This window comes from Rattus norvegicus, chromosome 13, assembly GCF_021556685.1.
Source record: "Rattus norvegicus strain SHRSP/BbbUtx chromosome 13, alternate assembly SHRSP_T2T, whole genome shotgun sequence".
In the NCBI taxonomy this organism is placed as follows: domain Eukaryota; kingdom Metazoa; phylum Chordata; class Mammalia; order Rodentia; family Muridae; genus Rattus; species Rattus norvegicus.
The window spans coordinates 96,273,192-96,300,840 of NC_141546.1; the positions used below are offsets into that span (position 1 = coordinate 96,273,192).

General features: G+C 41.0%; 1 protein-coding gene across 14 annotated transcripts in view; it reads right to left on the reverse strand.

Moving 5' to 3' along the window:
- Enah (ENAH, actin regulator) overlaps positions 1–27,649 on the reverse strand; it is a 120,396-nt gene that overhangs the window by 62,018 nt on the left and 30,729 nt on the right. For all 14 annotated transcript variants that reach the window (NM_001415736.1, NM_001401377.1, NM_001012150.2 and 11 more), the window contains 1 exon segment: positions 9–174. In NM_001415736.1, the coding sequence (NP_001402665.1) occupies positions 9–174 (166 nt within the window).

A 27,649-nucleotide genomic window follows, 5' to 3' on the forward strand; every position in this document is an offset into this window, starting at 1 on the left:
ACCCTTACCTGATGGTCTTGAATCTTTCTGCCCACCACTCTGAATGTGTTGTTGCCTGTATGGTGATATATATGTACTCTGCTGAACCCGGTTGAGCCACCAGCTGGCACCCATTTCTTATTGGCATCATCATAAACCATCACAGCAGCTCTTGCCTGACAGATACTCTGTTCACTGTAAAAAACAAAATTCAGATGAGACATTTAAAACGTGGTAGGTATGCCAGAGAACCATGAGCCAGGGTTAGCCAACCTGGTAGTCAGTTAACAATCAATTCCTGTGGGGGGAGTCTAATGGGAAAGACAAAAGCAAAGTAGAATACAGGTAGAGTGTGGGATCCATAAAAACAGAGAACACCAGAAGGATTTCATTCTAAATGTATCTATTATCACCTTGAATATATCTATTAATACTAGGTTAATCACCTCTTGTTTAAGTAGACATGGTGACCTGACATTTCTTAAACAAAATTACTTTTATCATTAAGATCACTTCAAGGTCTCAAGCAAATTCAGGCCACACAGTATCTGTTCTTCAAACAGGAGTTGTAACTAACAGTCAATGACTGACAACATGACCAACTCCTTTCAATTCTTCTTGCAAAGAACACAACTTTGAGACCCGGCATCTGGACTGGACAGCTCTGGCTTCCATGGACATCTGCTCACACATGTGTGTGCGCACGTACGCACGCATGCACACCCCCCCCACACACATACACCACTAAAATAAACGTTTAAGACTAAAAGATGATTTCTACGGATCTTACTAGATTTAAAACGCTCTCCCCCACATATAAATACTAAAAAAGGAAAAGACCAGAATTTATGGTTTCCATTTTTCCCAATTACAAGTTACTAAGTGATACTGAGACAGACAAATAAAACAGAGACAAGCTGCTGACTTCAAACCAGTTAAACTCAGCTTCCAGACTAGTGGTTCTAAACCTGTGGGTCACAACCCCATATCAGATATCCTTCTTATATCAGAGACTTATGATATGATTCACAACAGTAGTTAACTTAGGAAGTAGCACTGACAAAGTTTTGTGGTTGGGGGTCACTAAACATGAAGAAGGTTGAGACTCGCCAGTCTGGAAGGCTAAGCCTATGTGTGAGTGGTTCATACAGATGTGTCTCAAGAGTTCATGCACCCCCATTTCACCTGTACAGAAGCCTCTTGTTCAGGCTGCCAGTTTCTGCCTCAAGAGATCTCGGACAACACTTGATGTGCTTTTCCCAAACACCCTCAGAAATAGGTACCCCCACACTCCTGCCTTACTCATGCCTCTCTCACCCATGTAAGGACAATGAACACAGCTCTGTAGGAGCGGGTCGTCTTGCCTTGAGACAAGATCATGGGAGACCTAAAGAATTCACTGCAGTGAACAATAAACCAGAAAAATTAGAAATGTTAGAACTTTCCATTACGGAAATTCTACAGAACCTAAACTTTTACAGTTTAGGACAATGGAGCAGTAAGCCCTTTGGTGCTGTCTCAAATTACTTTTGTTGCCTAGAAATTTCCTGAGACTAGAAACAAGTCAATGACTAAAGCTTGAACTATTTTTTAGAGAGCATTATTTAAAGGTATTTGTCAGTACAGCAGCTGAAGACTCATTACTTACAATAGAAACATACTAAATGACAACTTTTATATAACAAAGATAACTGAAATAAGCAAAAGGTCAGTGCCTCCTACAGCTTAGAGTGGCAGATACTAATTTAATATGAAATGAAATATGAAAAATAAACTTTCAGATTAATGGATAACTTTTATTGTCCAGTGTTCAAGAACTAGTATTGGTCAGGCACAGTGGCACATGCCTTAATCCTGGCACTCAAGAGGCAAATGTAGATGGATCTCTGTGAGTCCAAGGCCAGTTAGGGCTATAAAAGACCACATCTTGAAAGAAAGAAAGAGAAAGGGGGGGAGGGGTGGGGGGAGACAGACAGACAGACAGGAGGCCTTGAAAGCCTGGTGATTTTTTTTTAAAGTATTTATTATATATAAGTACACTCTCCGTAGCTGTCTTCAGACACACCAGAAGAGGGCATCAGATCTCATTACAGATGGTTGTGAGCCACCATGTGGTTGCTGGGATTTGAACTCAGGACCTCTGGCAAAGCAATCAGTGCTCTTAACCTCTGAGCCATCTCTCCAGCCCCAAGCCTGGTGATTTTTAATTAAATGCAACACCTGTAATTCCAGCAATCTCATGGGAGACATAAAACTAAGGAGATTCACACAGGCTTATAGACCAGCTAGCACTCATCTACCAACTCTGACCACAGATGTGACACACAATTGAGCCATTCAATGATGTTGCCACTGCCATTTTTTAATGGCAATCAAGTTTTTTTTTATTTCACAGACCTACCTACAAATTAAAAAAAAAAAGTTTGGATGAATCAATATAGAACACAACGTCAATATTTTGGTCTAATAGCAATTGGGGTAGATTCAAAAAATACTGTAGGGGGAAGACCATCCAACACAAGCTGTTAAAATGAGGATTTTGTTTTGTTTTTAGAAAGCCCTGGCGGACCTGTGGACCATGCTAAAGATCTGCCCACATCTGCCTCTTGAGTGTTGGGATTAAAACTGTGCACCAAGGCTTGGCTGAGGACTTTTTTAAACAGAAAAATAGGTATAAAAGAGCTGGAGATGGCTCAGCAAGAAAGAGCACTGGCTGCTTTTCCAGAGGTCCTGATTCAATTCCCAGCATCCACATGGTGGCTCACCACTGTCTGTAACTCCAGTCTCAGGCAATCTGATGCCCTCTTCTGGCCTCTGAAAGTACCAGGCACACATGTGGTACACTCATATATACACAGGCAAAACACCATATACATAAGCAAAGTATTGGTTTTCCAGACATTGCACTGTCCATGTGAAGCTGTCACAGATCTGCTCTAAGTAAGAGCGCTGTCAGCTATGGAAGGACACACCTGTCATGCTAACACTCAGGAGGCCGAGGATCCAAAATTCAGAGCCAGTCTGGTTACAGAGAAAAACTTAGCTAACTGTGGCTGTTCTCAGCCACACAAACAGTGCTGCTGGTAAATATCCGAGAACAGAGCAAGTCATCCTTAAATGCAACCATGGCCAGCCTCAAAATAAAAACTTGTCAAAATTTTCCTATTACAAATCTGCGAAACAATTATGAAAAAAGATAAAATGAGCAAACTACTTCACTGTGGTTTTGTGAAGACTGGATACTTAACAGTCATAAACAAAAACCTCATCTTTATGTGCCATGAACTAGTGTGCAGACCTCATTGTACTTCATGTTCCTAATGTGAATTCTGGTGTTTACCAGTGAAGTGCAGCACTAAAATGCTTACCGCCCCCGACACACACACACACACACACACACACACACACACACACACACACACACACAGTGTAAGGAAACGCGATACTACTTTGCGTATAACTTTATATCCTGGTCGGTAAATTCACTTCTGAATATAGTTAAATTCCCCACAAGTAGTTATATATTAAGGTAAAGAATGCTCACCAAAAATAGGTACCAGTAAATGAAATGCTCCTTCTATTTAAGGAGAAAAGGACTTCGTGTAGATGCTATATGGTGACACTGCAGAAAGCAGACTAACAAACAGCAAGTCCCTGTCAGAGATGCCAGCTACCGATCACTTCTCAAGGGGAGTGAGAAACCCCCCAGCGCCTCATGCACAGGAGGCAACCTTAGATGCTTTTCAATAAATAAGTGCATCTAACGAAACCTAAATTATCAAAAATCCAGAATCAAACGCTTTTCCTTCTGTTAGGTCTTCCCAGGGTCCCCAAAGCCATCATTAACTGCTTCCTTTTGCATTCCCCTAGTGAGAGTCTCCGGAGAGGTAGCATTTGAGCCATAGGAAGGAGACAGGATAAAAACTGACGGGCTGAAGTAGAACATGACTTGCGCTTTTTTAAAAACATGACTCTGGCTACTGTGAACTAAAAAAGACTGGGGAATGTGACAAGGAAATGAGGGACAGAAGCAAGGATACCAGACTAGAAAACAGGAGAGGAAAGTCCACGGTGGGATGCTGGAAGTGTAACACAAAGGATACAGAATATCATGTTACAATGTTCCTGCAAGAAAACGTTTTGTTCTGAGCTCCTTTACTAGGTCCAAAAGGCCAGTTTACAACAAAATGGAGTCATTAATGCTAAATGTCACACAATAAACTGAAGCTTTAAGTAAATAGATCCTCAAACAACGGTTAAGTTTCTCTGTGCCCCCCCCCCAGCTCCCCACACACACAGAAGAAGGGGTCCACAGGCTCCCTGGCTTACCCATACGTCTTCTGTTATGTGTTCCTATCTTACAAAACCCATTTTCTTCTACTGTTCAGGAACCCACTCATGAACTGTATAAAAGGCAATTAGATATATGAGGTGAAGTTCTGGGTAATTTCTTATAGCTCCTCCCCAAAAAGACACCACTATTCACCAGACTCCTGAATAGAATGCACAAGAGGTACTCGGTCCCCGCTGTGGTCTCCTACCTTCCTCATGACATACCAAGGAAGGACTAGTCAAAATTCTTCTCACTGGAGTTTCTCCTGTTTCCTCAAGTCACTTTCCCCCTCAAGTTCACAGGTTTCCAAACCCATGGCTGGTTTGTACTACGGGAGTGTAAGGGACCTTTGGGGCTTTGCAATGACTGAAAAGTCACTGTCAGTAACTGTAGCTTTAAAATTAACTGTCAGCAGATGCAGTAAGTGGTATGACAGCTGAGAGCCTAAACTCTGGCTGAATTTTTTATTTGATTATCTATTTATGTATGTTTTAAGTGCATTGGTGTTTTGACTGCATGTATGTTTGTGTGAGGGTGTCCGATCTTGAATTTACAGACAGTTGTCGGCTGCCATGTAGGGGCTGCTCAGAAAGAGCACCCCCATGCCCTTAACTGCTGAGGTCTCTATCTCTCCAGCCCCTAGACTAGCCTTCTTTCTTTTTTCTTTTTTCTTCCCCCTCACCCCACTCTGTCTTTTCAAGTAAGGAAGAACTTGGGTTTTGAACTCCCACCAACCCCTAGCTCTCTGAAATAGAAATCACTAGCTAGCTATCTGATCAAGGGAATTTCATAACTGATCAAGGGCCAAAGTCATAACTTAACTGGGAGGCTGCACTCAGAAACAAGAGCCACTTGATGACTTACCTATATAGAAAAAGTGACTGTCAGGATACCAACCCTGTACCTGATTGCCTCTAACAGATTCAAGAGGCAACATAAAAGTGGGATCCTTAATTTTCCCCTAAGATAGGACCTCTGGTTGTCCTGGAACTCACTACATAGACCATACTGGCCTTGAACTCACAGAAATCCACCTGTCTCTAGGATTAAAGGTGTGTACTACTCTTCCTGGCTCTTAATTTCTGAAGAACAGAATATGACAGCTTCTGCCTACCCATACTTTTTACACACTAAAGGAGAGGAACCACTCAAAGGATGAAAACCACCACACATACAAAGGGCATACTAAGAGGGGGTAAGAGGACGGTTAGCACAAGTGCATGGGGAGAGGGGGTGCCCTCAGGACACCAATCCTATTATTCTTGATCATGGACTTCCTGTCTCTAGAACTGAGGAAGTAATTTTCTGTCCAAGCCAAGTAATAATAAAAGAAAATAAAATTTAAACTTGAAGGATTTTAAGTATACCAAAATCTATTTTCACTAAATTCAAATATCAGCAGATTCATAAGGCAGCCTCTCTTTTAAATAACATTTCCCCTTTGCTATTCCAGTTTTTTAAAAGATGGGAGGAATTCTACTCACTGATAACAGGTTCTCCTATCACGGTTCCCTGAAGAAAACACCAACAGCACTGTGAATGCCACTGACAAACAGCAGACACAAACAATAGCAGCAAACAAACATTTCCTTTTTTCTTTTTCTTTTTGCAAAGCAAGCAAACCATCTGGGACGCAGACACTTCAAATATGTAGAAAGGCAAGCTGCATCATTCATCACTTTCACAAAGGCAGCAGTATTATTAATTTTTAAGAGGTAAAACATCAATGTCACTATTAAGCTGTTTATCCCACAGTATCCAAATTCATACACGAACTGCAAATGCAAGTGGGTGAGGTGATCCACTCACAGTCAGGAAGTGTCAGGTCATCTAACGTGGGATAGCATGTCTTTGAAAATATTTTGGTAAATCAGTTTGGACCACCTTTCAGGATGAAAAAATCCCTTAATTGTTATTCTTTCTGGACCACACAATCATGTGCTTAGGAAAGCTGGAAGTTAAGCTTTAAAGTAAAGGATATAGCTTAGCTGGTGAAGTGCTGACTTGACTGCGAGCGCGGTAGCAGGCATGGTGGCACACACCTCTGATACCACTACTGGGAAGACAGGGGCAATCGGGCCAAGCTCAGTACGCAGAGCTGGAGGCCAGCCTAGGGTACACGAAAATCTAACAGCAGCAGTAATCTAACACCTATCACAGTATCAGTCTGAGAGGGATGTTCCCCTCCCACCTCTGCCTTCCAACGTCCTGGATGAGCAGCCTGTAGCACACACAGTACCTACCTGAAATCACTCTTAGTGGCACTCACAACTAAGTACAGGATCCATAAAGTTCGGTAACTATGAGTCAATCAAAAAGCCTGCTACTGTCAACAACATGTCCAGAGGGACAATATAAAGCTAATGAACATACAGTGTTCTATTCTTAGAACCACAACTGAGAAGGAACTGGGATGGGATTTATAAGAGTGCATGGAGAGAAAATGAAAGCCTATCGGGAGGAGGCAACAGCAGTAAGGTAGCTAGTGAGACCGAAAATGATCAGGATAGGTGACAGCCTCTGGCGTGTGACTGCATCGGGGCACATCCTGAGGAAGACCTGACCTGCTGGAGAACAAGTCCCTCAGAGAATGAAGACTGACAGAAACACAGCAGATTTTTTCCTGAAATCTTTCAAGTCTTAAAAAAAACGGACCTATTTTTATTGCTGGGGCAAAATACATGACCAATGCAGCTCGAAAAGACTATTTTTCTTCATAGTTTGCCATGCCCATTACAGAGGAAGAAGCATAGAAGGTAGGACCACAGCTGTCTGAGGGAGTGGGAGCCAATGCCACGCCCACTTCACGTCTCAGTGGATCAGGAAGCAAGGGAACATGAATGAAAATACTCAATTTAGTTCTCCTGTCTTTCTCCACTCTAGAACCACAGAAGACTCTCTGACTGTGACAACATCCATTACCGGCTAAAGATCTACACATTACTGAACATTTGTATTGACTGGGAGTTTAGCCGTAGCTGGTGGAAGTCACACCATTAGAATACAGACTGTTTTCCTTGGTATGGCTTTCCTACAGCTGCACCACACTACAACCTGAGTCCAAAATGGATGTAGGCAATGAGAAAGGTCAACACACAGTCAACTCCAATATGGCCATTTATCTTGTTTTATAAACACCATAAACAAGCCAGCTTGGTGGTGCACACTTACTCCTATGAGGTTGAAGCCAGCCTGGTTTACAAAGTGAGTTCCAGGACAGGCAGAGTTACAATGAGACCCTGTCTTGAGGGAGATAACAAACAAAACAATAAATGATAATGCCACCAAATGCTATACTTAAATCAACTGTTAGGACAAGAGTCTTTATAAATTCATTATCTCACAAAAAGGCTGAATTAGAATATATACGTAATGAGTCAAGTATCTTTTATTTGTACTTTTAAAGCATCTCCTCAGCTGTTTTTCATGAAAAAAAAAAAATCAAACAAGTTCTCTATGTTCATTTATATGAGACAGATGATGGGTCCCAAAAGAGGGACCCAAGTAGATATTTATATAGCCGATTCATAGTTTTGTTCAAAAACAAATACCTCAAATATCACTGAGATAAGCAGAGAAACAAAAGGTGATGTATACATACAAAGGTTTATTCAAGCCTTTAAAAGAAAATAAATTCTGTTGTATGCTATATCTTGGATAAACCTTGAGGACATTATACTGTGAAACAAGCCAGCATCAAAGGGACAGATACTATTATGATTCCATTGACAATAGGTTTCCAAAGACACAAAGTCAGAGGCAAAAGCAGTGGTTGCCAGGGGCTGAGGAAGGCAGGTGGGGGAGGCACATCACAGATGTCTTGTAGGAGGTCAGAGGACCACTTTCCACCATCGGCTCCCTCCATTACATGGGGCCTAGGCCTTACTGGCTGGGCCATCTGAATGGCAGGGATACTTGCTCTCCGTGGACAGAGTTTGGTCAGAGGCGGAAGGTTCTGTGCTGAATGCAGATGCTCCTTGTACAATAATGTGATCCAAGCAATGCCACCAAATTCTACACTTGAGAGTGGTTAAGATGGTGAACTTTGTGTTGTCTATAATTTACTACATGCACATTAGCTTTAAATAGGGGGAAAATATAATACATTTTATAGGATGAATAAATTAATCCAAACTGCATTTGTTTAAAACTTGTATAACACTATTTTTTTTTTTTTTCTGGAGCTGGGGACCGAACCCAGGGCCTTGTGCTTGCTAGACAAGCACTCTACCACTGAGCTAAATCCCCAACCCCATATTACACTATTTTTACGTTCATTTTCCTTTTTAAAACTCTGTACTACAAGGGCTGGAAAGATGACTCAGCGATTAGAAGCACTGTCTGCTGCTCTTCCAGTGGCACTGTGGTCAATCCCCAGCAATAATACAGTGGCTCACAACCATCTATCGAAGGATCTAATGCCCTCTTCTGGCACCCAGGAGTATACACAGACACAGCACGCATGTACACTGAATAAAAAAAAAAAAAGGAAAAAATTTTGTACTACATTCTCTCTCCTCCCACTGCCCCCAGCCTTACTCCATACTGGGTAGCTCATAACTTCGCTTCCAAGGGATCCTACCTTCTCTTCTAGCCTCAGAGGCAACTAAATGTCTGTAGATGTAAAAATAAAAGTGAAAGAACCAATCTTTAAAAATGTTGAAGACAGGGCCGGAGAGATGGCTCAGCGGTTAAGAGCACTCACTGCTCTTCCAGAGGTCCTGAGTTCAAATCCCAGCAACCACATGGTGGCTCACGACCATCTGTAATGGGATCTGATGCCCTCCTCTGGTGTGACTGAAGACTGCACTACAGTGTACTTATATAATAAATAAACCTTTAAAAACAACATTGAAGATAAAGGTGTCCATGACTAAAAGCAACTTGGGAAGGAGAGGGCTCACTTCATTCTACAGGTCAAACTCATGACGGAAGGAAATCAGGGCAGGGAGCTAGCACAAGACCGGTGGAGCAATACTCCTTCTTTGGCCTGCTTACTTGCTAGCTCAGCTTTCTCCCTTTCTCCCTCTCCCCACCCTCGCTCTGTTCTCTTTCTTTAAAATTTTATCGTGTATGGACATTTTGCCCGGATATCTCTATGTGTATTATATGTGTGTCTGGTGCCCACAAAGGCCAGAAGAGGACATCAGGTCCCCTATAAGAGGAATTGTGAGCCACCTGATGAAGATGCTGGCGACTGAATCCAGACCTTCTGCAAGAGCAGCAAATGCCTCCCAGACCCCACAGCTAGCTTTTTTTATGCTGCTCAGATCTACCTACAGAGAGGTGGCTCCTCCCACATCCATCAGCAATCAAGACAATCTCTCACAGACATGCCCACAAGCCATTGTCAAAACAATTCTTCAGCTGAGGTTCTACAACTCGAATAGATCACCCAATAATAAAGGAACTATCACATAGAGTGATATAAATTATACCCACACTTTAGCGCAAAGGTTGTAACATCTAATAGGGGTTTAAAGTATTCTGACAAGCAAATAGTAAAAAGACAAAACTGCATATTGTTACTATTGCTGGATAGTTACAAAAGGGTACAGCTCCAAAAACAACAGACTAAATGGAATTCTAAAATTTCGCCCCCAACTAAAGACAGAAAGTAGTAACAGAGAAAAATGTTCAGGACTAAGCACACACCCACCCTCTGACTATCCAAATCTGGGAATCTCCAGGTAACAACAGCAAAGTGGATAAACTGGCACATTTGTATGCTCCTTTATTACCAAACGAGAAGAGCAAATTGACGACTGCAAAGATGAACAAACAGGAAAAGCATGCTGTGAAGGAGGCCTTACAGGGGCATGTACTTTAAGAGCTTCTATCCGGTTCTCACACAGATAATAAACTAAATCTAGAGTGGAAACTACTCCACACAGCAACTTTTTTTTAAATACAGGATCTCACTATGCATCCCTAGCTGACCTGAACTTGCTATGTAGGTCATGTTGGCCTTTAACTCAAGAGAGCTACTTGCCTCTGCCTCCCTCCCCAATGCTAGGACTAAAGGCGTGCACCACCACACTGAACAGCAACTATCAGTAGAAGTGAGGGGAAATTAAGCCAAAGAATAATGAACACAGTTTGCTATCACCCCAAAATGTTCTTCTGCCTCAATAGAAATGAGTCACACATGTACGTTGTTGAGTGTTCACTCAATACCCAGAATCCCGCACTGCTTGTGAATGTGTCCTCATGCATGCATGTGCCACAAAAGTTAATGTAGGCACTGAGACTCAGTAAATGACATATATATTGACATACATAAGAAACCATATTGGTAATTATATTTTGAAATACAAATAGAAAAAAGAAAAAAAAGAAAAGAATGAAAAGACAGATATGTAATAAATATAAAAGAATATTTCACTCTTTAGAATTCTAACTGTATGGAGGTTCATTAAGATATACAGACTTTAGGTCTGGTAAGTTTTGTTCTGTGGTGCTTATTTTGTTTGCAGACTTTTTTAGTAATAAAAACCATTAAAAATAAAATGTTTGTTACCGTTTCCTAAAAATAAAAAGATAAAATATTTATCGTATACTCTAGAATGTGGTTATGACACCAAACAATTTCCTCAACTGTGCTATGCACTGAAAATTTTCATGATAAAATGTTGGGGAGAAATTCAGCAGGTGTTACTACTGTGCGGCTTTCGCTATAAAGCACCTAAGACTTCATGGCTACAGTGATGGTTAGTTCTGAATGTCAACTTGACACAACTACAGTCATGCGGGGAGAGTTTCAACTTTTGGAGGTGCGTAGATCAGGTTGCATGTTGGGGGGCCGGGGTGTCTTGCTTGTTAACTGATGTGGGAGGACCCACTTTCTAAGTGGACACACCATTTCACAGGCTAGGCTCTGAGCAGTATAAGAGGAAAGAAAGCTAGGTGTGCAGTGAGCAGGCAGCCTGGGTGCATCTGCCTATGTGGTACTCACACAACCTGGGTGCGTCTGCCTATGTGGTATGTGGCTAATGTGCTGAGTGAGCTGCTTCAGTTCCTACCTTGGCTTCCCCTAATGATGCACTGAAATTTACAAGTGTAAATAAACCCTTTCCTTCCCTATGTTGCTTCTCGTCCGGATGTTTGTCAAACAGAAATGAAGCTGGAACAGTTATAATAAAAATGTGTTTCATTTTCATAAAAGACTAAGGAGAGGCATGTTTCATTTCTAATATTCACTCAATTTTAAATTGAGGGACAGTGTAAAGGCACCTGACATATGAATATGGAGAATGGAATCTGATCCCTTAAACCTGTATTGAAGGGAAGGAAATGTCCAACCCAGAAAGCATTCTTCAGCCAGCACAAGCACGCTATGGTATATGGGCCCACGTTTACATGTGAGCCCACACACAAACACAATTAAAATTTTTAATTGTTGGAGAAACAATAAAGACAAAAGTGATCAAGATTGGTAGGCAGTGCGCTGATTAAGGCTTCACATTAAAGCCCAGAGACATATACCACGAAGGCTTAAAGCCAGCCAGCCAAGGTTTCAACTAACCCCTGTAGCAAACAGTATTTCCAGTCTACATTTTCTGCTGTGCTCAAAAGCTGTGTAGACGGCTACTTGCAAGTATATACACAAGTAATTTTGAGGCATTAGGCATTTTCCTACCCAATTGGCTTCCGTAGCCTGACTGCTCCTTTCTCCCTATTCCCTTTACAGATGGGATATACTTACAGCTCTTCCCCAGTTAGAAATCTAAGTCCCCCACACTGCTGCCGTGCAGCTATCGTCCCCCAGTCACCAGCATCGCAGATTCTTCCATGCTGCCTCTGTATGGTTCCACTGCCACCATATTAGTGTACTATTTCTTCCTTGGATCATTATTAAAGCTCACAAAACAGCCTTCTAACCTCCAGCAGAAGGCCCATAGTCAGCACTTTCCAAACAAGGATGTGGTTGTTTTTTTTTAAATGAGTTTTTATTGTTGTTGTTCCTGTATATCTGCCATGTTTATGTATAAGCTGGTGTCTACACAGGCTAAAGGGTATCAGATCTCCTAGAAATGGGCTGTAGTGGCTCATGTATGTAACCCAGCACTTGGGAGGTAGGAGCAGGTCGTCCAGGAGATTAAGATATGTTCAGCTACACTACAAATGAGGTCCGCCTCAGGTAAATGAGACCCTGTCTCAAACAGACAAAACCAGGAAAAAAAACAATTATGATGCTATTCATAAATGTATGCATAAACATACAAATGATACATCGAAATATATGTGTATGTGTGCATGTGTCTATACATGCATGTGTGTATATTACAAACACCCAAATCACTTTTAGGGTTATCTGTAGGAGCCAGAATAATGAATGGCTTTAATTCTGTTTGGAAAGGGAAGAACTGATACCTATATTCCCAATATTTTTGCAGTTAATATACTGAATTTATAATAAAAATATAGAAATAAAACAATTGCTTTTCACGCCATTAAATTTTAAAGGTGAGCTGTCTACTTGTTTTAAAGTTTTGCTCTTTACTGACTCACATTCCTACTGTTTCAGAGTCCCAAGTAATGAGGACACAGGCATGGCCACCACACTAAGTTTTCAAGCCGAAAGGTTAAATTTTGTTTTACAGCAGATCTTATACAGACGGTTCACAGTGAGTCCTTTAGCACAGGACTCATCTAAACTAGACATTAAAGAAATATTAAATGAACTTCAGTGGTCCACAGGAATATGAACTTAAGCCTAAGTTAGTTTCAGGGTCAAATGTTATTTTCTGGTTGAATTAAGTGATTTATAAAACCTCTATAAACTTCAATTTCTTGATTTCTGAAGTAGAGTAACAGTAACACAGCATACAACTAGTTTGAGAATAAAACTATGTACATAGAGCCTTTCAGGTACTTGGAATGCTCTGGACACTCAAGCTTGTACACCCTGACCACGATTAGCGGACATCACTCTGGCAAACTGAGATAATAGTCATGAGCTTCAGAACCGCAGTAAGCACACTGCAACACTAACACTGCTACACTGTAACACTAACACTGCTACACTGCAACACCAACACTGCTACATTGCAACACCAACACTGCTACACTGCAACACTAACACTGCTACACTGCAACACCAACACTGCTACACTGCAACACTAACACTGCTCGGCATGCTGTGAATTACATCAATCCTTTAGACAGTTTAAGATCCCAGACCTCCTACTTCTTCATTTCTAATGAGTGGGGAATGAGTCTACTTACCTCTGACAGAGTCTGTCAAACTCTACTCCCTACAGACCAGCAGCCTGGTTTCTTCTATCCACCCATCTTGTGTGAAGGCTATGATAAGCTACAGTGATTATTGCCAAACCTGAGAATTCACAATGGCCTTGAAATTTCCCAGCGAGCTATAAATGGCTGCTGCTTAGCACATGTCTGCAACACTGGAATACAGTTCTAATTTCTGGTTTCAATGACTGTAACGATGCAGATTATGGGGCCAGGTGTAGTGGGAAATGCGTGTGATCCTGGCAGGAAGGAGGCTGAAACAGGAAAATCCTAAGTTTGAGGCCAGCCGTAACTACATATACCAAGATTCTGCCTTTTGTTTGTTGGTTTGGGTTTAAAAGAAAAAAAGAAAGATAAACTATAAAGTCTTCAAACACAATAGAACTGCTGTTAGGTACTAGTGTGAATAAGGTACAAGTATGTATGATATTTAGTAGCACTGAATGCTTCCTTAGTCCAACTAAATCAAAACCTGAACTTCCCATTGTTAAGCACAACTACTAGAAGAACGCCTGGTTTTCCTGTTATCCCAAGGAAACAATGTTCCAAGAGTGTTTCTTGGACACTGGTGATTCCAGAGCAGATATTTATAGTCTGGCAAGTCCCTTTACATTTACCAGCTGCCAGCTTCTGCTTGGAAACTACTTTATAAATTGGGCAATTCTGTCCTAAAAAGCAAGCTATCTACTACAGCTGGGGAATACTCTTCCCACTTTCTTCCACCAAGATGAGGAGCCTGGCCCTTCAGATGAGGTTCCACATACTTTAGTTCTAAGAACTAGACGAGCCATGATAGTTACCATCCAACACCAATTCCAGGAAAGATGATCTGAAGATGAAAAAAGTGGGACAGCGCATACTCGACCAGGCCTAGACCACATGTGTCAGCTCATTCCAGGAGCTGTGAAGAGCCAGCTCAAAGCAAATGAATTTCCTAGAAGTTACTCATTGAACATTAAAATCTCATTATTCCTTTGCAATTTACTCCATTATACAACCTGCTTTATTTAATATGAAGGTCTCCCCCAAAAAGCATGCAGTGGAACTGAACACTCCATGTGGATAGCCCACATAGTCAACCCTGAGGCAGGGACAAGTACCCCAGTATGAAAACAAAAGAACACCACAAACAACAAGCATGGCGGCATGGCGGCATGGCAGGGGAATGCTGGGTAGCAGAAGTATCAAATGTTAATACACTGCTCGTGGGTCTGTCTCTGACTACGGAAAAGGACAGTGAAGCAGGACTTAGGAGCCAGCAGCCTGCGATGTCCTGTCCACACACAGGCAGTAGAGCACTAGCCATACATAAACCGTTCAGCCAGATCTAAACTGCTTGATGCTCCAGAGGCTTTCACTTCCTTGCCCTGTGCTCCGAGAAAACGTTCAAACAAGATACAATGGCCATTAGTACACCTTTGCCTTTTAAGCTAACTTGTAAACACGAGCTTAGTACTGGGATTTTCTGGTAACATCACCAGAGGGGTTTATGGAGAGGAGTTGCTTTCAGAGCAGACTACCTGCTGCAATCTGCTGAAAGCGATCAACTTGATGTGCTTCAAAGACATGCTAGCTTGTGTTCTTACACGCTATGAAATACAAAGTTCTCCTTTAAGTGTATCTTAGAAGCTGAAGTCAGGGTATGCAGTAGTGTTAAAGCTAAAAACTCAGAGACGATCACAAAAATACACACATGCAAGCACACACACACACACACACACACACACACACACACACACACACACACACACACATGCATACACACGCTTTCACACTGTAGCTCAAGCCAGCCTGACACTTACTATGTCCCCAAGGATGGTCTTAAACTCACAGTAGTAATCCTCCTGCTTCAGACTCCTGAATGCTAGAATTATAGACATGTATGACCCAGTAACATTGTTTCTCAAGCATATTGCTAGAGTCAAAGTTTGAGGACAAACTGTTCTTGAATTTCAGTTGGGAAGTGGCAAACACATGCATTTTGGTTTTTTTTTTAATCTGTGATGTGAGAATATCTTTAAGCAGGGCCCAAACTCTGTTTCTGGGACTCAAAAAATTAAATCATTAAAACCTACTGGGGCTGGAGAGATGGACCAGTTAGAAAGAACATTTGCTGCCTTTGAAGGACGTGAACTTGGTTCCCAGCACCCATATGGTGGCTTAAAACCATGTGTAACTTCAGTTCCAAGGAATTCAAAACCCTCTTCTGATCGCCAAAGGTTCCAAGCACACACATAATACACAGACAGACAGACACACACACAAGACACACACACACACACACAACCACACACCCACACCACTTATACACAAAAAATAAAACTGAATCAACCTTAAAAAGGGAACATACTAAATTCTATTTTTTGCACCGGGTAACGAGCTTTCTTCATCCCTTCCAGCTTGCTGTTTCTAAATTAGCATTTCCTTTTCCAAATAGAGCCTCACACTTCACTCACTGTTTTCTTAACTATCACTGCTCCGTTGTATCTTCAGTTCATATCCAAGTAGTTTTCTTAGACTGCCTTCCCTATACTGCACACCTCAAGTAGGATCTCCAAGCACCGCAAACACCCAGAACACTCCCATCACAGCATCAGGCTCACTAATATATTAGATATGGAATTCCCAGTGCAGAAGTGCATCACCTCTTATCTACACAATTAATATCTGAAGCACATTCAGATACTTGTTGAAATGTCAAGCAAGCAAACGGATCATAAGGCCCAAGAAAAGTAACACAACCATTATTTTAGTCAGTTAAAGTGTTTAAGATTAGAAATATTCTCCCGAGAGTGCTAGTTTTGATATGCTCCTCAAAGTGCACTTAATCTCAAACAGAACTGTCAGAAGTGAGGCCTTTAAGAGTCATAAAGGCACTGTCCTCATGAATGGATTTATGCCGGTATCTTAGGAGTATACTGAGTTGTGATTGTGGTAGCTTCATGACAAAAGAAATCTATTCCCTTTAATCACAGCAGAGGCAGGCAAATCTCTGAGTTCTAGGCCAGCCTGGTTTACAAAGTGAGTTCCAGGACAGCCAGGCTACATAAAGAAACCCTCTCTCAAAATAAGAAAAAGAAAAGCTCTTTTGCAAAAAAGACACGGCAAGAAGTCCTTCACTGGCTAGACATTGGTCTCTTAATTCTTGTCTTCTCAGCCTTCAGAACTACAAGAAACTGTTCTGTGTAAATTATCCAACATCAAGTACTCTATTACAGGAGCACAAAATAATTGAAACAAAAATAAGCAATTTTATAATTAAATGTCAATGGAAAAATTTTTATTAATACAGACCTTTTGCCATAGGTATAGAATATAGAGTACTTTACTAAAAGTTTAATTAATAGAGCTTTAAAAGACCATACAGTAGAAAAAAGAAAGCATCTTCAACAAATCATGCTGGTCTTAAGTGGTAGTCTGCATGCAAAAGAATGCAAATTGATCCTTATTTATTTCCTTGTGCAAAGCTCAAGTCCAAATGGATCAAGACCTCCACATAAATCCAGATACAATGACTGTAACAAGAAAAAGTGAAAAAAAGTCTTGAACACACTGGCACAGGGAAAATTTTCCCGAACAGAACACCAATGGCTCAGGCTCTAAGATCAACAATTGACAAACGGGACATCATGAAACTGAAAAGCTTTGTAAGGCAAAGGAGACTATCAATAGGACAAAACAGCAACCTACAGATTGGGAAAAGATCTTCACTAACCCTTCATTTGATAAAGGGCTAATATCCAAAATATCCAAAAAACTCAAAAAGTTAAGACTAAACAAACAAAATAACCCAATTTAAAAATGGGGTATAGAGCTAAACAGAGAATTTCCAACAGAGCAATCTTAAATGGATGAGAAGCAGATAAAGAAATGTTTCAACACCCTTAATCATCTGGGAAACGCAAATCAAAATAACCCTGAGACTCCACCTTACACCAATCAGAATGGCTAAGATCAAAAACTCAAAGGACAGTACATGCTGGCAAGGTGTGGAGAAGGAGGAACACTCCTCCACTGTTGGTAGGACTGCAAGCTAGTACAAATACTCTGGAAATCAGTCTGGCAGTTCCTCAGAAAACTGGAAATAGCTCTACCTTAAGACGCAGCTATGCCACTCTTGGGAATATATACAAAAGATGCCCCGCCATGCCACAGGGGCACGTGTTCTACTATGTTCATAGCAGCTTTATTCATAACAGAAGCTGGGAAAACCCAGATGTCCTTCAACCAAAGAATGGATACAGAAAATGTGGTACATTTACACAATGGAATACTACTATGCTATTAATAGTGAGGACATCATGAGTTTTGCAGGCAAATGGATGGAACTATAAAATATCATCCTGAGTAAGTTAACTCAGACCCAAAAGGATATGCATGGCATGTACTCACAGGTAAGGGGATATTAGCCAAAAAGTTCAGAATACCCATGATATACAATTCACTGACTGTAGGAAAGTTAACAAGGCCTGCCCACGTGTAGGTACCAGAAACCCACTTAGATGGGAACAAAATAATCATGGGAGGCAAGAAACTGAGTGGCAGAGAGAAAGGAGTAAGGGAAAAGGAGGGGCATGTAGAGAGATGGAGGGACACCCAGAGGCTAGGAGAATGAATCAAAATATTCAGCAGTAGGGGTTAGAGGGCAGGGGCAACGTCTAGAAAGTCCCAGAGACCTGGGATGTGAGAGGCTACCAAGACTCAATGGGGATGTCATTAGCTAAAATGTCCAACAAAGGTGCAATGGAACCAGAGGCGACCACTTCCAATAGATAGAGGCGACCCCATGATGAGGCAGGGGGGACACCCACCCATCTTCAAGGTTTTTAACCCAGAATCGTTCCTGTCTAAAGGAAATGCAGGGACAAAAATGGAGCAGAGACTGAAAGAAAGGCCACCCAGTGACCAGCCCAACTTGGGATCCATCCCATGGGCACACGATGAATCCTGTTACTGAGGCCATATTGTATGTGCAGACAGGAGCCTGGCATAGCTGTCCTCTGAGGGGCTCACCAGCAACCAACTGAGCCAAATGCAGACACTCACAGCCAACCACTGGACAGAGGTCAGGGACCAATATGGAAGGGATAGAGCAAAGACTGAAGGAGCCTGCAACACCAACGGAAGAGCAACAATGTCAACGAACCGAGACCCTCAGAGCTCCTAGACATGAAGCCAAAAACCATGGAGATAGATACAGGGCAGCTTCATGCCCCTCCCCGCCTCTCATGTGCAGCAGGGGACTAACTGCCTTGCACAGCCTCAGTTGGAGAGGATGTGCTTACTTAATCCTGTGGAAACTTGATACCCCAGGGAAGAGGGATGCAGGTGGGGTGAGGGAGGGAGGGAGTACCCTCTCAGAGGCAGGGGGTAGGTAAAGAACTCAGGGATGGGGGGATGGGGGAACGGGAAGAGGAGCAACTTCTGGAATGTAAATAAATAAAATAAAGTAATTATTTTACAAAAAACAAAAAAAAAAAAACCAAACTATGTATCTAGGGGCTGGACAGATGGCTCATCAATTAAGCACACTTACTCTTCTTCCAGGAGACTCCGGTTCAGTTGCCACATGGTGGCTCACAACTGCCTAGAACTACATTTAAAGGGATCCAATGCTTTCTTCTGCCCTCTGAAGGCACCAGGCATGCCCATGGTGCATATACACACACACACACACACACACACACACACACACACACACACACACACAAACAAACACGTATGTATGTATGTATGTATGTATGTATCTATGTGCAAGCAAAACACATAAAAAATATTAAATAAACCCACATATTTAACAGGCATACAGAACTGACCCAGCTAGAGAGGTGATGGTGGTGGGGAATTATGTGTACTAAAAATTGACTATGTAACGGTGTCTGAAATTTACTTGCTGCTTGAGAGCAACTCAATCTATGTGCAATTAGGCATGCCACACTAAATATTTCAACAGTGATAAAACTTATCAAATAATGTGTGGAAATTGAATTGATTTAATGAAACATATCTTGACATGAATAGCTGGTCACACTTATTCTGATTCCCAATAGAAGGAGGGAATATACTCCCAACTTTGTAACCAACAACATCAAGCCATTCTCCTAACTGCACTTGGCCATTGCACATTGACGTCTACAGCAAGACAGGCACTACCCCCGACACACTCAAGTATGGTGTTCACACCCTTTGAGAATTTTATCCTCACGCTGGCTTCTTCCCGTTTGTAGCAGCGATCAGCTGGCATAGTATCCAAGTGCTCAAAGCATTTCACATGCATCTCTAAGCAACAGCTGTGTAATCTTTATAGTATGTCTAAAAATACCGTCTAAAACATTAAATGAGTTCCATCTAACATTTAGAAAAATATGACTGAACGAAATACAGTCAACTCGATTCATGTTAACAGAGTCATTTAGCAGAAGGCAGCATTCAAAATGACGAGTAATCCAATTCATAAAAAGTAAAAACGTTTATAAGCTGTACTTTAATTTCAGGCGTGTCCTCTTCTCCTGAGGATACACAATACCTGTGACTATGAGGGACAGGGTGTCTGGCTGGTCTGCTTGCTTGCTTGCTTGTTCCCTGATGCTGGGAACTGAACTTAAGGCACCTTGCATGCACACTAAGCTCCCACCTTACTACTGAGTCTCACCCCAGCTTTAAGCCTTCTTATTGTTTCCTTACTAACAGAGAAGTTACCTTTTGTGTAAAAGTTTAGAATGTAGACTATCCTGGTTTAATTATACGCCCTCCCACAACTCCTGTTGCTGAAAAACTCCTCTGAAGCTCATTTGTCCTTCCTTGGCTGACCTCATTAGCCATGAAAGCCGAAAAAGCCCATATCCTTTAATATCTCACCACTACTGAGTTAGACAGCTGTGCCAAACACAATGTACATCTCATTAAAAACCCAATTTTCAGATGCCCCATCCACCAAGAGATGGGCTAACAGCCTGCAAGGCAATCTCACAGGACTGATTCTTCTATCAACTGTACCTGAAGCTTGCTTGGCAATAAGGCTCATACTGAGTTTGGCCCTCTCTGGTCTTTAAGTTCATTTCTAAAGCAAAATGGTTCTGCATACACAATGTTCCTTACTGGACCGAGAAGGCCACATGCAGCTCTAAGAAGCAGCAAGACTTACAAGGTGAGTGTGTAAATGTATCACACGTGCCAAGCATGCATTTCCCCCTAGTTTAATTCCCTCAAACAAAACTCAAATTATGTAATGAAAAATATGTGAATATTTACAAGACACCCAGAGTAAGGTAGCTAGCTATATATAAAGTATGTAGGGGAGGGTTCATTTTGCTTATATGTAGGAAAAGATGTTATATGGGCCTAATTTTCAGGGCTGTAATACACACAGACAAACACAGAAAAATCCTTGGTGGTGTTTGCCAAGCATTCCCAAGCCCTGGATCAATCACCTTAGCATGGGAGCAAACGCCTATAACCTCAACACACAGGAGATAAAGGCAGAAAGATCGTAAATTCAGAGTCACCCTTGGCAGAGGATTCATAACCACACATAATTCCAGTTACAGGGGATCTCTCTTCTGACTACTTTGGATCCCAGGCATGCACATGGTGTGTACACAAAGAAATTAATGTTTTGGCCATCCCAAATGTGAACGTCTCTCCTAAAGTCATTTTTCCTAAGTTGAAATGAGCAATTAAACAAACATCAGAATTGGATATAGAAGTTCTTAAAACTATTATTAACACACACACACACACAGGGTTTTTTTAATAGTTCAAACTCCATATTTACAGGATTCTAAATTATTAAGCCCTGAAATGAGTTGAGATCAGTCCCTATAAAAATATTTAATAATATAGTAACATTTGAAATTCAAATCAAAGTTAGGAAAGGGGCAGTGTGTCTACAAATATACCTGGCTTTTCACTTCCTCTCAGATCTGTTCATCTCCAAATTTAACACAAGTACTGAATTCAGTTTCAAAACGTAAAGGAACTGCTGTGTTTGTTTATTCTGCCATGGCCTCAAAATGGACAGAGAAGCATTCATTAAATGGTATGCTTGGGTTCTGGCTACCTAAGGGCTGTGAGTCATGTTTATTTTGAAAAACAACACTTAAGGAACATCTATCAGGAGGGCACAAAGTACATTAAAACACAAGTGGGCCAATGAGACAGCTCAGCGGCTGAGCGAGGAGAAGTCCTTGCTATGCAAGCTTGATGATCTGAGTTCCATCACAGGTGCTCAGTAAAGGTCGAAGGAAAAACCTGACCTCTACACACATGAATCACGGCATGCATTCTCCCCTCATGAGTAAGTAAGTAAAGAAATAAATATAGCAAGCGGTTTTCACCAAATATAAGTCTCTAAAATTATACCAACCAACATTCAAATGTTTAGAACTAAAACTACTCTGCATAAAATTCTGCAAATTTAACACCCATAAAGCTCTGGGTTTAAATAATCAAGATTAAAGCCCTCGTTCACTCAGGATCCTAAAGATTAGGGGACAGCAGACATGCAGTCAACTTTTTAAATGAGTCATGCATTGTAACATGCACTTGTAACAGCAGGACTACAGAGGCTTAGCAGGAGAACGAGAAACCTGAGGCTAGTCCTGGGCTACTCAATAAAATCATCTTAAAATAAAAAAGCAAATGAAAACACTGTTCAATAACATTCTCTACAGACATGGTAGATCCATCAAGGGATCCATCTTTTATTTAACTATATAATATAAAACTGCTTCTGAGTATTGTAATCTGATGGACAATGTACACTATGACTATGAATAAAGTAATTACAAAATGTCTGTTAAATAAACCCAGAAACTTAAAGCAAACTTGTTGGCATATATAAAAAGGAATTCCTTGACATCTTTTATTTATTTAAAAAATGTATTTTTGTCTTAGTGTTTTGTTGCTATAAAAAGACACCATGACCCAAGGCAGCTCTTATGAAAAAGTTTAACTGGGGACTTACTTATAGTTTAAGAGGTTTAGTCCAGGGCTGGAGAGATGGCTCAGCGGTTAAGAGCACCCGACTACTCTTCCAGAGGTCCTGAGTTCAATTCCCAGCAACCACATGGTGGCTCACAACCATCTGTAAAGAGATCTGATGCCCTCTTCTGGTGTCTCTGAAGACAGCTACAGTGTACTTATATTTAATAAATGAATAAATCTTAAAAAAAAAAAAAGAGGTTTAGTCTAGTATCATTATGGTGGGGAGCATGGTGGCACACAGGCAGAATCTGGATCAGGAACTGAGAGCTACACCCTGATCCACAGGGAGAGAGAGAGAAAACCTTGGGCCTGGTGTGGGTTTTTGAAACCTCAAAGCCCACCCGCAGTGACTCACTGCCTCCAACAAGGCCACACCAACTCCAACAAAACCACACCCCCTAGTCCTTCTAATCCTTCCAAATAGAGCCACTCTCTTGACTAAGCATTCCTATGTAAGAGCCAATAGTGGCCACTCCTATCAAACCACCAGGGTTATTCAAAGTATTAAGTCCATAGTCATTTTGTTTCTTGCGGTCAGGTCTCACTGGGAAGCCCAAGCAGCCCTCAAGCTTACAGCAATCCTCTTGCCTAAGCCTCCATAGATACTGGGATGACAGGAACACGTCACCACACTGCATTTTCTGTTTTGTTTTCCTGTAACTGGAAATGCCAATGGCTTTTACTAATAATGTAATAATGATCAAAGATTAAACTGTAAAATAAAGACAATACAAAAAGGTGGAAAAATATGTTAGATACTATCAAGAGAGCCATATGACTGACATAGAGTAACAAATATGGTTACGTACAAATATTGATCTAAAACAATGGAACATTTTATAAAATAACAAATTTTAAAAAATATCCTCTTCTATTCAGCTAAACGTCACACACACACACACACACACACACACACACACACACGCAACAAATATTTATATTTTCAAGTAGTAAAGAGCAAAGATATAATTTAAGCTGTTTAAGCCCCAAGATAAAAGATTATAAAATGGCTATAGTCATACTTTGGTCAACAATCAGACCTTAAATAATGGTTGTGAAGGGTTAAGCATTTTACACACAATAGGGACTATGTCCAGGCTATAGAGCTGATTCCCACTGGGCTTGAGAGAAAACAAGAGGAATCAAGTTACTTGTTAATCTCTGGAATACATTACCTCAAGGGAGTATTGGGGGGTAGGGGACACTTAACCACTATGACCTAGTATGTAAAAATATACTCCAAAATTCAAAACAGGTGTAAAAGTGCTGTGTCAGTTCATTCAGACCCCCAATTATACCGTACCACAAACTATGCCAATGGAGCAGAAAGGGTATTATAATCTAATTTTAAAACAGACTGAACTCGAAACAATCTCACCTTTAAATCCTGTTGCAAAATAGGTAATTTTTTTTATTGTTCAGTCTAGAAATACCTAACAAGTACAACTAGCCTTTGCAATTGCACTCTCCCAACAGCTGTGGTTACTCATACAAAACCTGACCATTGTTAGTCTAGTCAATATTTCACCAATGGGAAAGAGGGGACTCACAAGGCCACACTCCTAGTTGGGAAGCTGCAGAAAATCATGGCTGCTATGGAAAGACAGTTTCTACAGGTTGTCTGTCCCATGCAAATAGTGACAGCCAGAATAAAGGTACAGTGAGGGGGAGGAAGGAGAAGGGGGAGGAACAGAAGGAGGAGGGGGAGGGAAGAGGATGGGGGAAGACAAGGGAGGGGGGAGATAACACAACCAAGTATGAAGCCAGGGCAGGAGCTGTCACTAATCCTGAAAACCAAAGCTCATTTACACAGAGGCCCTTCTTAAATATGGCACATTATATCCTGGGATATTTTTAAACACAATTAGAAAATCAAAAGCAAGTAAATAGACGTATTCAAGAGATCATTTTTAAGACTAATTGCAATTAGCTAGGAACAAATGCCTTGCCTTGAAATAAAATTACTATTTAAAATAAGCTCTATTGCATGAAGCTACAGTGAAAAGGTCGTGAATGACAACAACCAAGGATACAAAGAGTCACAAGTTCTACCTCCACCACTAATTACTTAGACCGAATGATCAGAATGATCACTTAGCACGGAGCTAGTCACTTTACAACCCCTGTTTCATTTAATTCTAGCAACAATCAAATGAATTAAGTATTGTTATTCTCACTTGCAGATGAAGAAGCTGCAGCCTAGAGGCTGAAGTGCTTGTCTGGATTTTAAAAGTACTAAGCCACAGAAGGATTCAATCTCAGCATCTAGGGCCAAGAATCTCTGTGTGAGCACATCTGATCTCTTAAAAACTGGTCTCGGGTTGGGGATTTAGCTCAGCGGTAGAGTGCTTGCCTAGGAAGCGCAAGGCCCTGGGTTCGGTCCCCAGCTCTGGAAAAAAAAAAAAAAAAAAAAAAAAAAAAACTGGTCTCAACTTCGACAATCCACGAAAAACCTCATTCCCATTAGTTTAACAAGGAGAAAAATGAACAGCTGAATTTTCAATTTCTGAACAAAGTACAGTAAAAACCAGTCAATTCCTTGGTTTCATTCCCCGCTCTGAAAACAAAGTGGACAATTCATAAAAGACTTAGGGAGGGGTGATACAATTATGAAAAACACTGAAACTCACTGGTGAGCAAAGAATGTACATTAAAACAAGGTATCCTTTTCCACTGTGGGAGGAAAACTGCAACAAGAGAGTCAGAAAAGGCAATCTCTTGCTGACACAAGTGAAACAAGCTCGCTGCAGAGGTGTTGGCTCATAAGGATCAAGAAAATGGAAGCACTTCCTGACTCAGCAGACTACAATTCTGTAGGTTTTACTTAAAAGTCCATTATGCAGAACTTAAGATGCTAAACAGAACTCCTTATGATGATAGGAATTCCAACAAGGGACTGGGTAAGCACATTTTTAAGTTAAATCTTATGCAGCAGCCAGACAGTCAAGTACTGCGGTGGGGAAAAGACGACGTAACTTAAAATGAGATCTGTCTGCATGGTAGTAGTATTAACTGGGAATGAAAAGACCACTAAGAAGGGACTATTTAGGGGTTGGGGATTTAGCTCAGTGGCAGAGCGCTTGCCTAGGAAGCACAAGGCCCTGGGTTCAGTACCCAGCTCCGAAAAAAAAAAGGGACTATTTAATAAAGTATGGTGTACTATACAACTCCAATTTACACAACTGGAAGCCAAAATCTTAAAAGGGAAATTAGGAGCTTCTTTTTTTTTTTCCCCCCAGAGCTGGGGACCGAACGGAAATTAGGAAAATATTAAAAATACACATCTGAATATAAAGTCCATGCTGCTTCCATTAAGTCACACCTACCTACTGAAATGCAACAGAAATAATTAGTAGCCCTTTGGGCTGAAGAGATGGCTCAGGGGTTAAGAGCACTGACTGTCTTCCAGAAGTCCTGAATTCAAATCCCACAATCATAGGGTAGCTCGCAACCATCTGTAATGGGATCTGATGCCCTCTTCTGGTGTGTCTTAAGACAGCAGCCCTTTGTCATATGGACACCTGTCACCCAGCACTCAGGAGGCTAAGGGAAAGGACTGTGTGGGCTGGAGACCACCCTGAGCTACTAACCTTACCAAACCAACCAAACAAATGAGAAAGAAATAGCACTGCTGGACTAAGAGTGTTTGCTGCTGTTACAGGAGACCTACATTTTGTTCCCAGAAAGCGTTTCAAAAGGCTTCCCAGCTAATTTCAAATTTCAAGACTCTATTTGGTCTGCACATAAATGTTTAAGAAAAAAAAATAAACATTAGAATGTCCATAACATTAATAATATATAAAACTGCAACCCATTCAAATGTTCCTCCACCTAAGAATGAGTAATTCACACAATGAAATGAGATAATCTTAGATGAACAAAAAAAATGTGGAAAAACTGCACACACTTAATATGCCAAACAAGCCAGGCGTGCAATACATGCAGCATGGCTCTACTCAATTAAGTACAAAGCCAAACAAAGCTCCAAGATACTCTTTACTGACACTGGGACTAGAAGAGAGTGTGAAGAAAACTGGTTCTGTGTCGTCATGCTATTTACATGTGTGTACTAAGAGTTTGAACTTAGAAAATATAATACACAAATAACCGGTAAGCACAGTAAAAAATACTCAACACCCTGAGTCTTTAGGAGAAAACAAAAACAAAAACAAAAAAAACAACCAAAAACAACCGGAATAAGGAGGCTAAAGAGAAGACATCAGTAAACATCTTAACTGCTCTTGCAGAAACACTAAGTTAGATTCCCCAGAACTACAAGTTGGCTCACAACCATCCATAAATCCAGTTCCAGGGGATTTGACCTTTTTTAGTCTCCACAGATATGCATGTTGGTATACATACATGCATGCAAAACAAAATACAGACAACACACACACACACACACACACACACACACACACACTATGAGGGGCGAGAGGTATAGATCAGACAGAACACCTGCAGAGGTTAGGTTCAATCTCCAGTTAAGAAGGGAGAGGAAAGGAAGGAGAAAGGGGACATGGAGAAGGAGGGAGGAAAGGCAAAGGAGAAAGGAGGGAAGGAGAGGATACTGTGCTACAGATACCATTTTCAGTCTCTTGAACAAAGCAAGCTCTCTCATCTTTGGACTTCTGAATCCTCTACGTGGGAGTAGCTTTTTCCTGCTCACCATGTCCTCATTGGCTAGGTTATCTCAATGTTACCCCTTAAGAAGACTTCTCTAATCATTCAAGCTGAGTATGCTCTGTTCTATGTCCACCCTTTCCCTGCTATATATTTTATCTTCATTGCACTTACTGAGAATAACAGCTTTATGAGAATAACAGCTTTATTGATATATCTTCCTCCCACCTCTACTACTAGAAAAAACTCTGTGAATGCACAGGCATGGGCATGTTTACCTCCACGATCCCAGGCCGAAGAACAGTGCTTATCAGTAATAACACTCATGCAGTTAACCAATAAATCCTTTTGCTTTTTTAGTTTGCCAATTTTCTATAATAAACACATGATTTTTTTTTTCATCCTGTTTTTAAATATATTACAAGGGCACATATTGAGTTAAACAAAATAGAGCAAACCAACAGCATTGTTTTC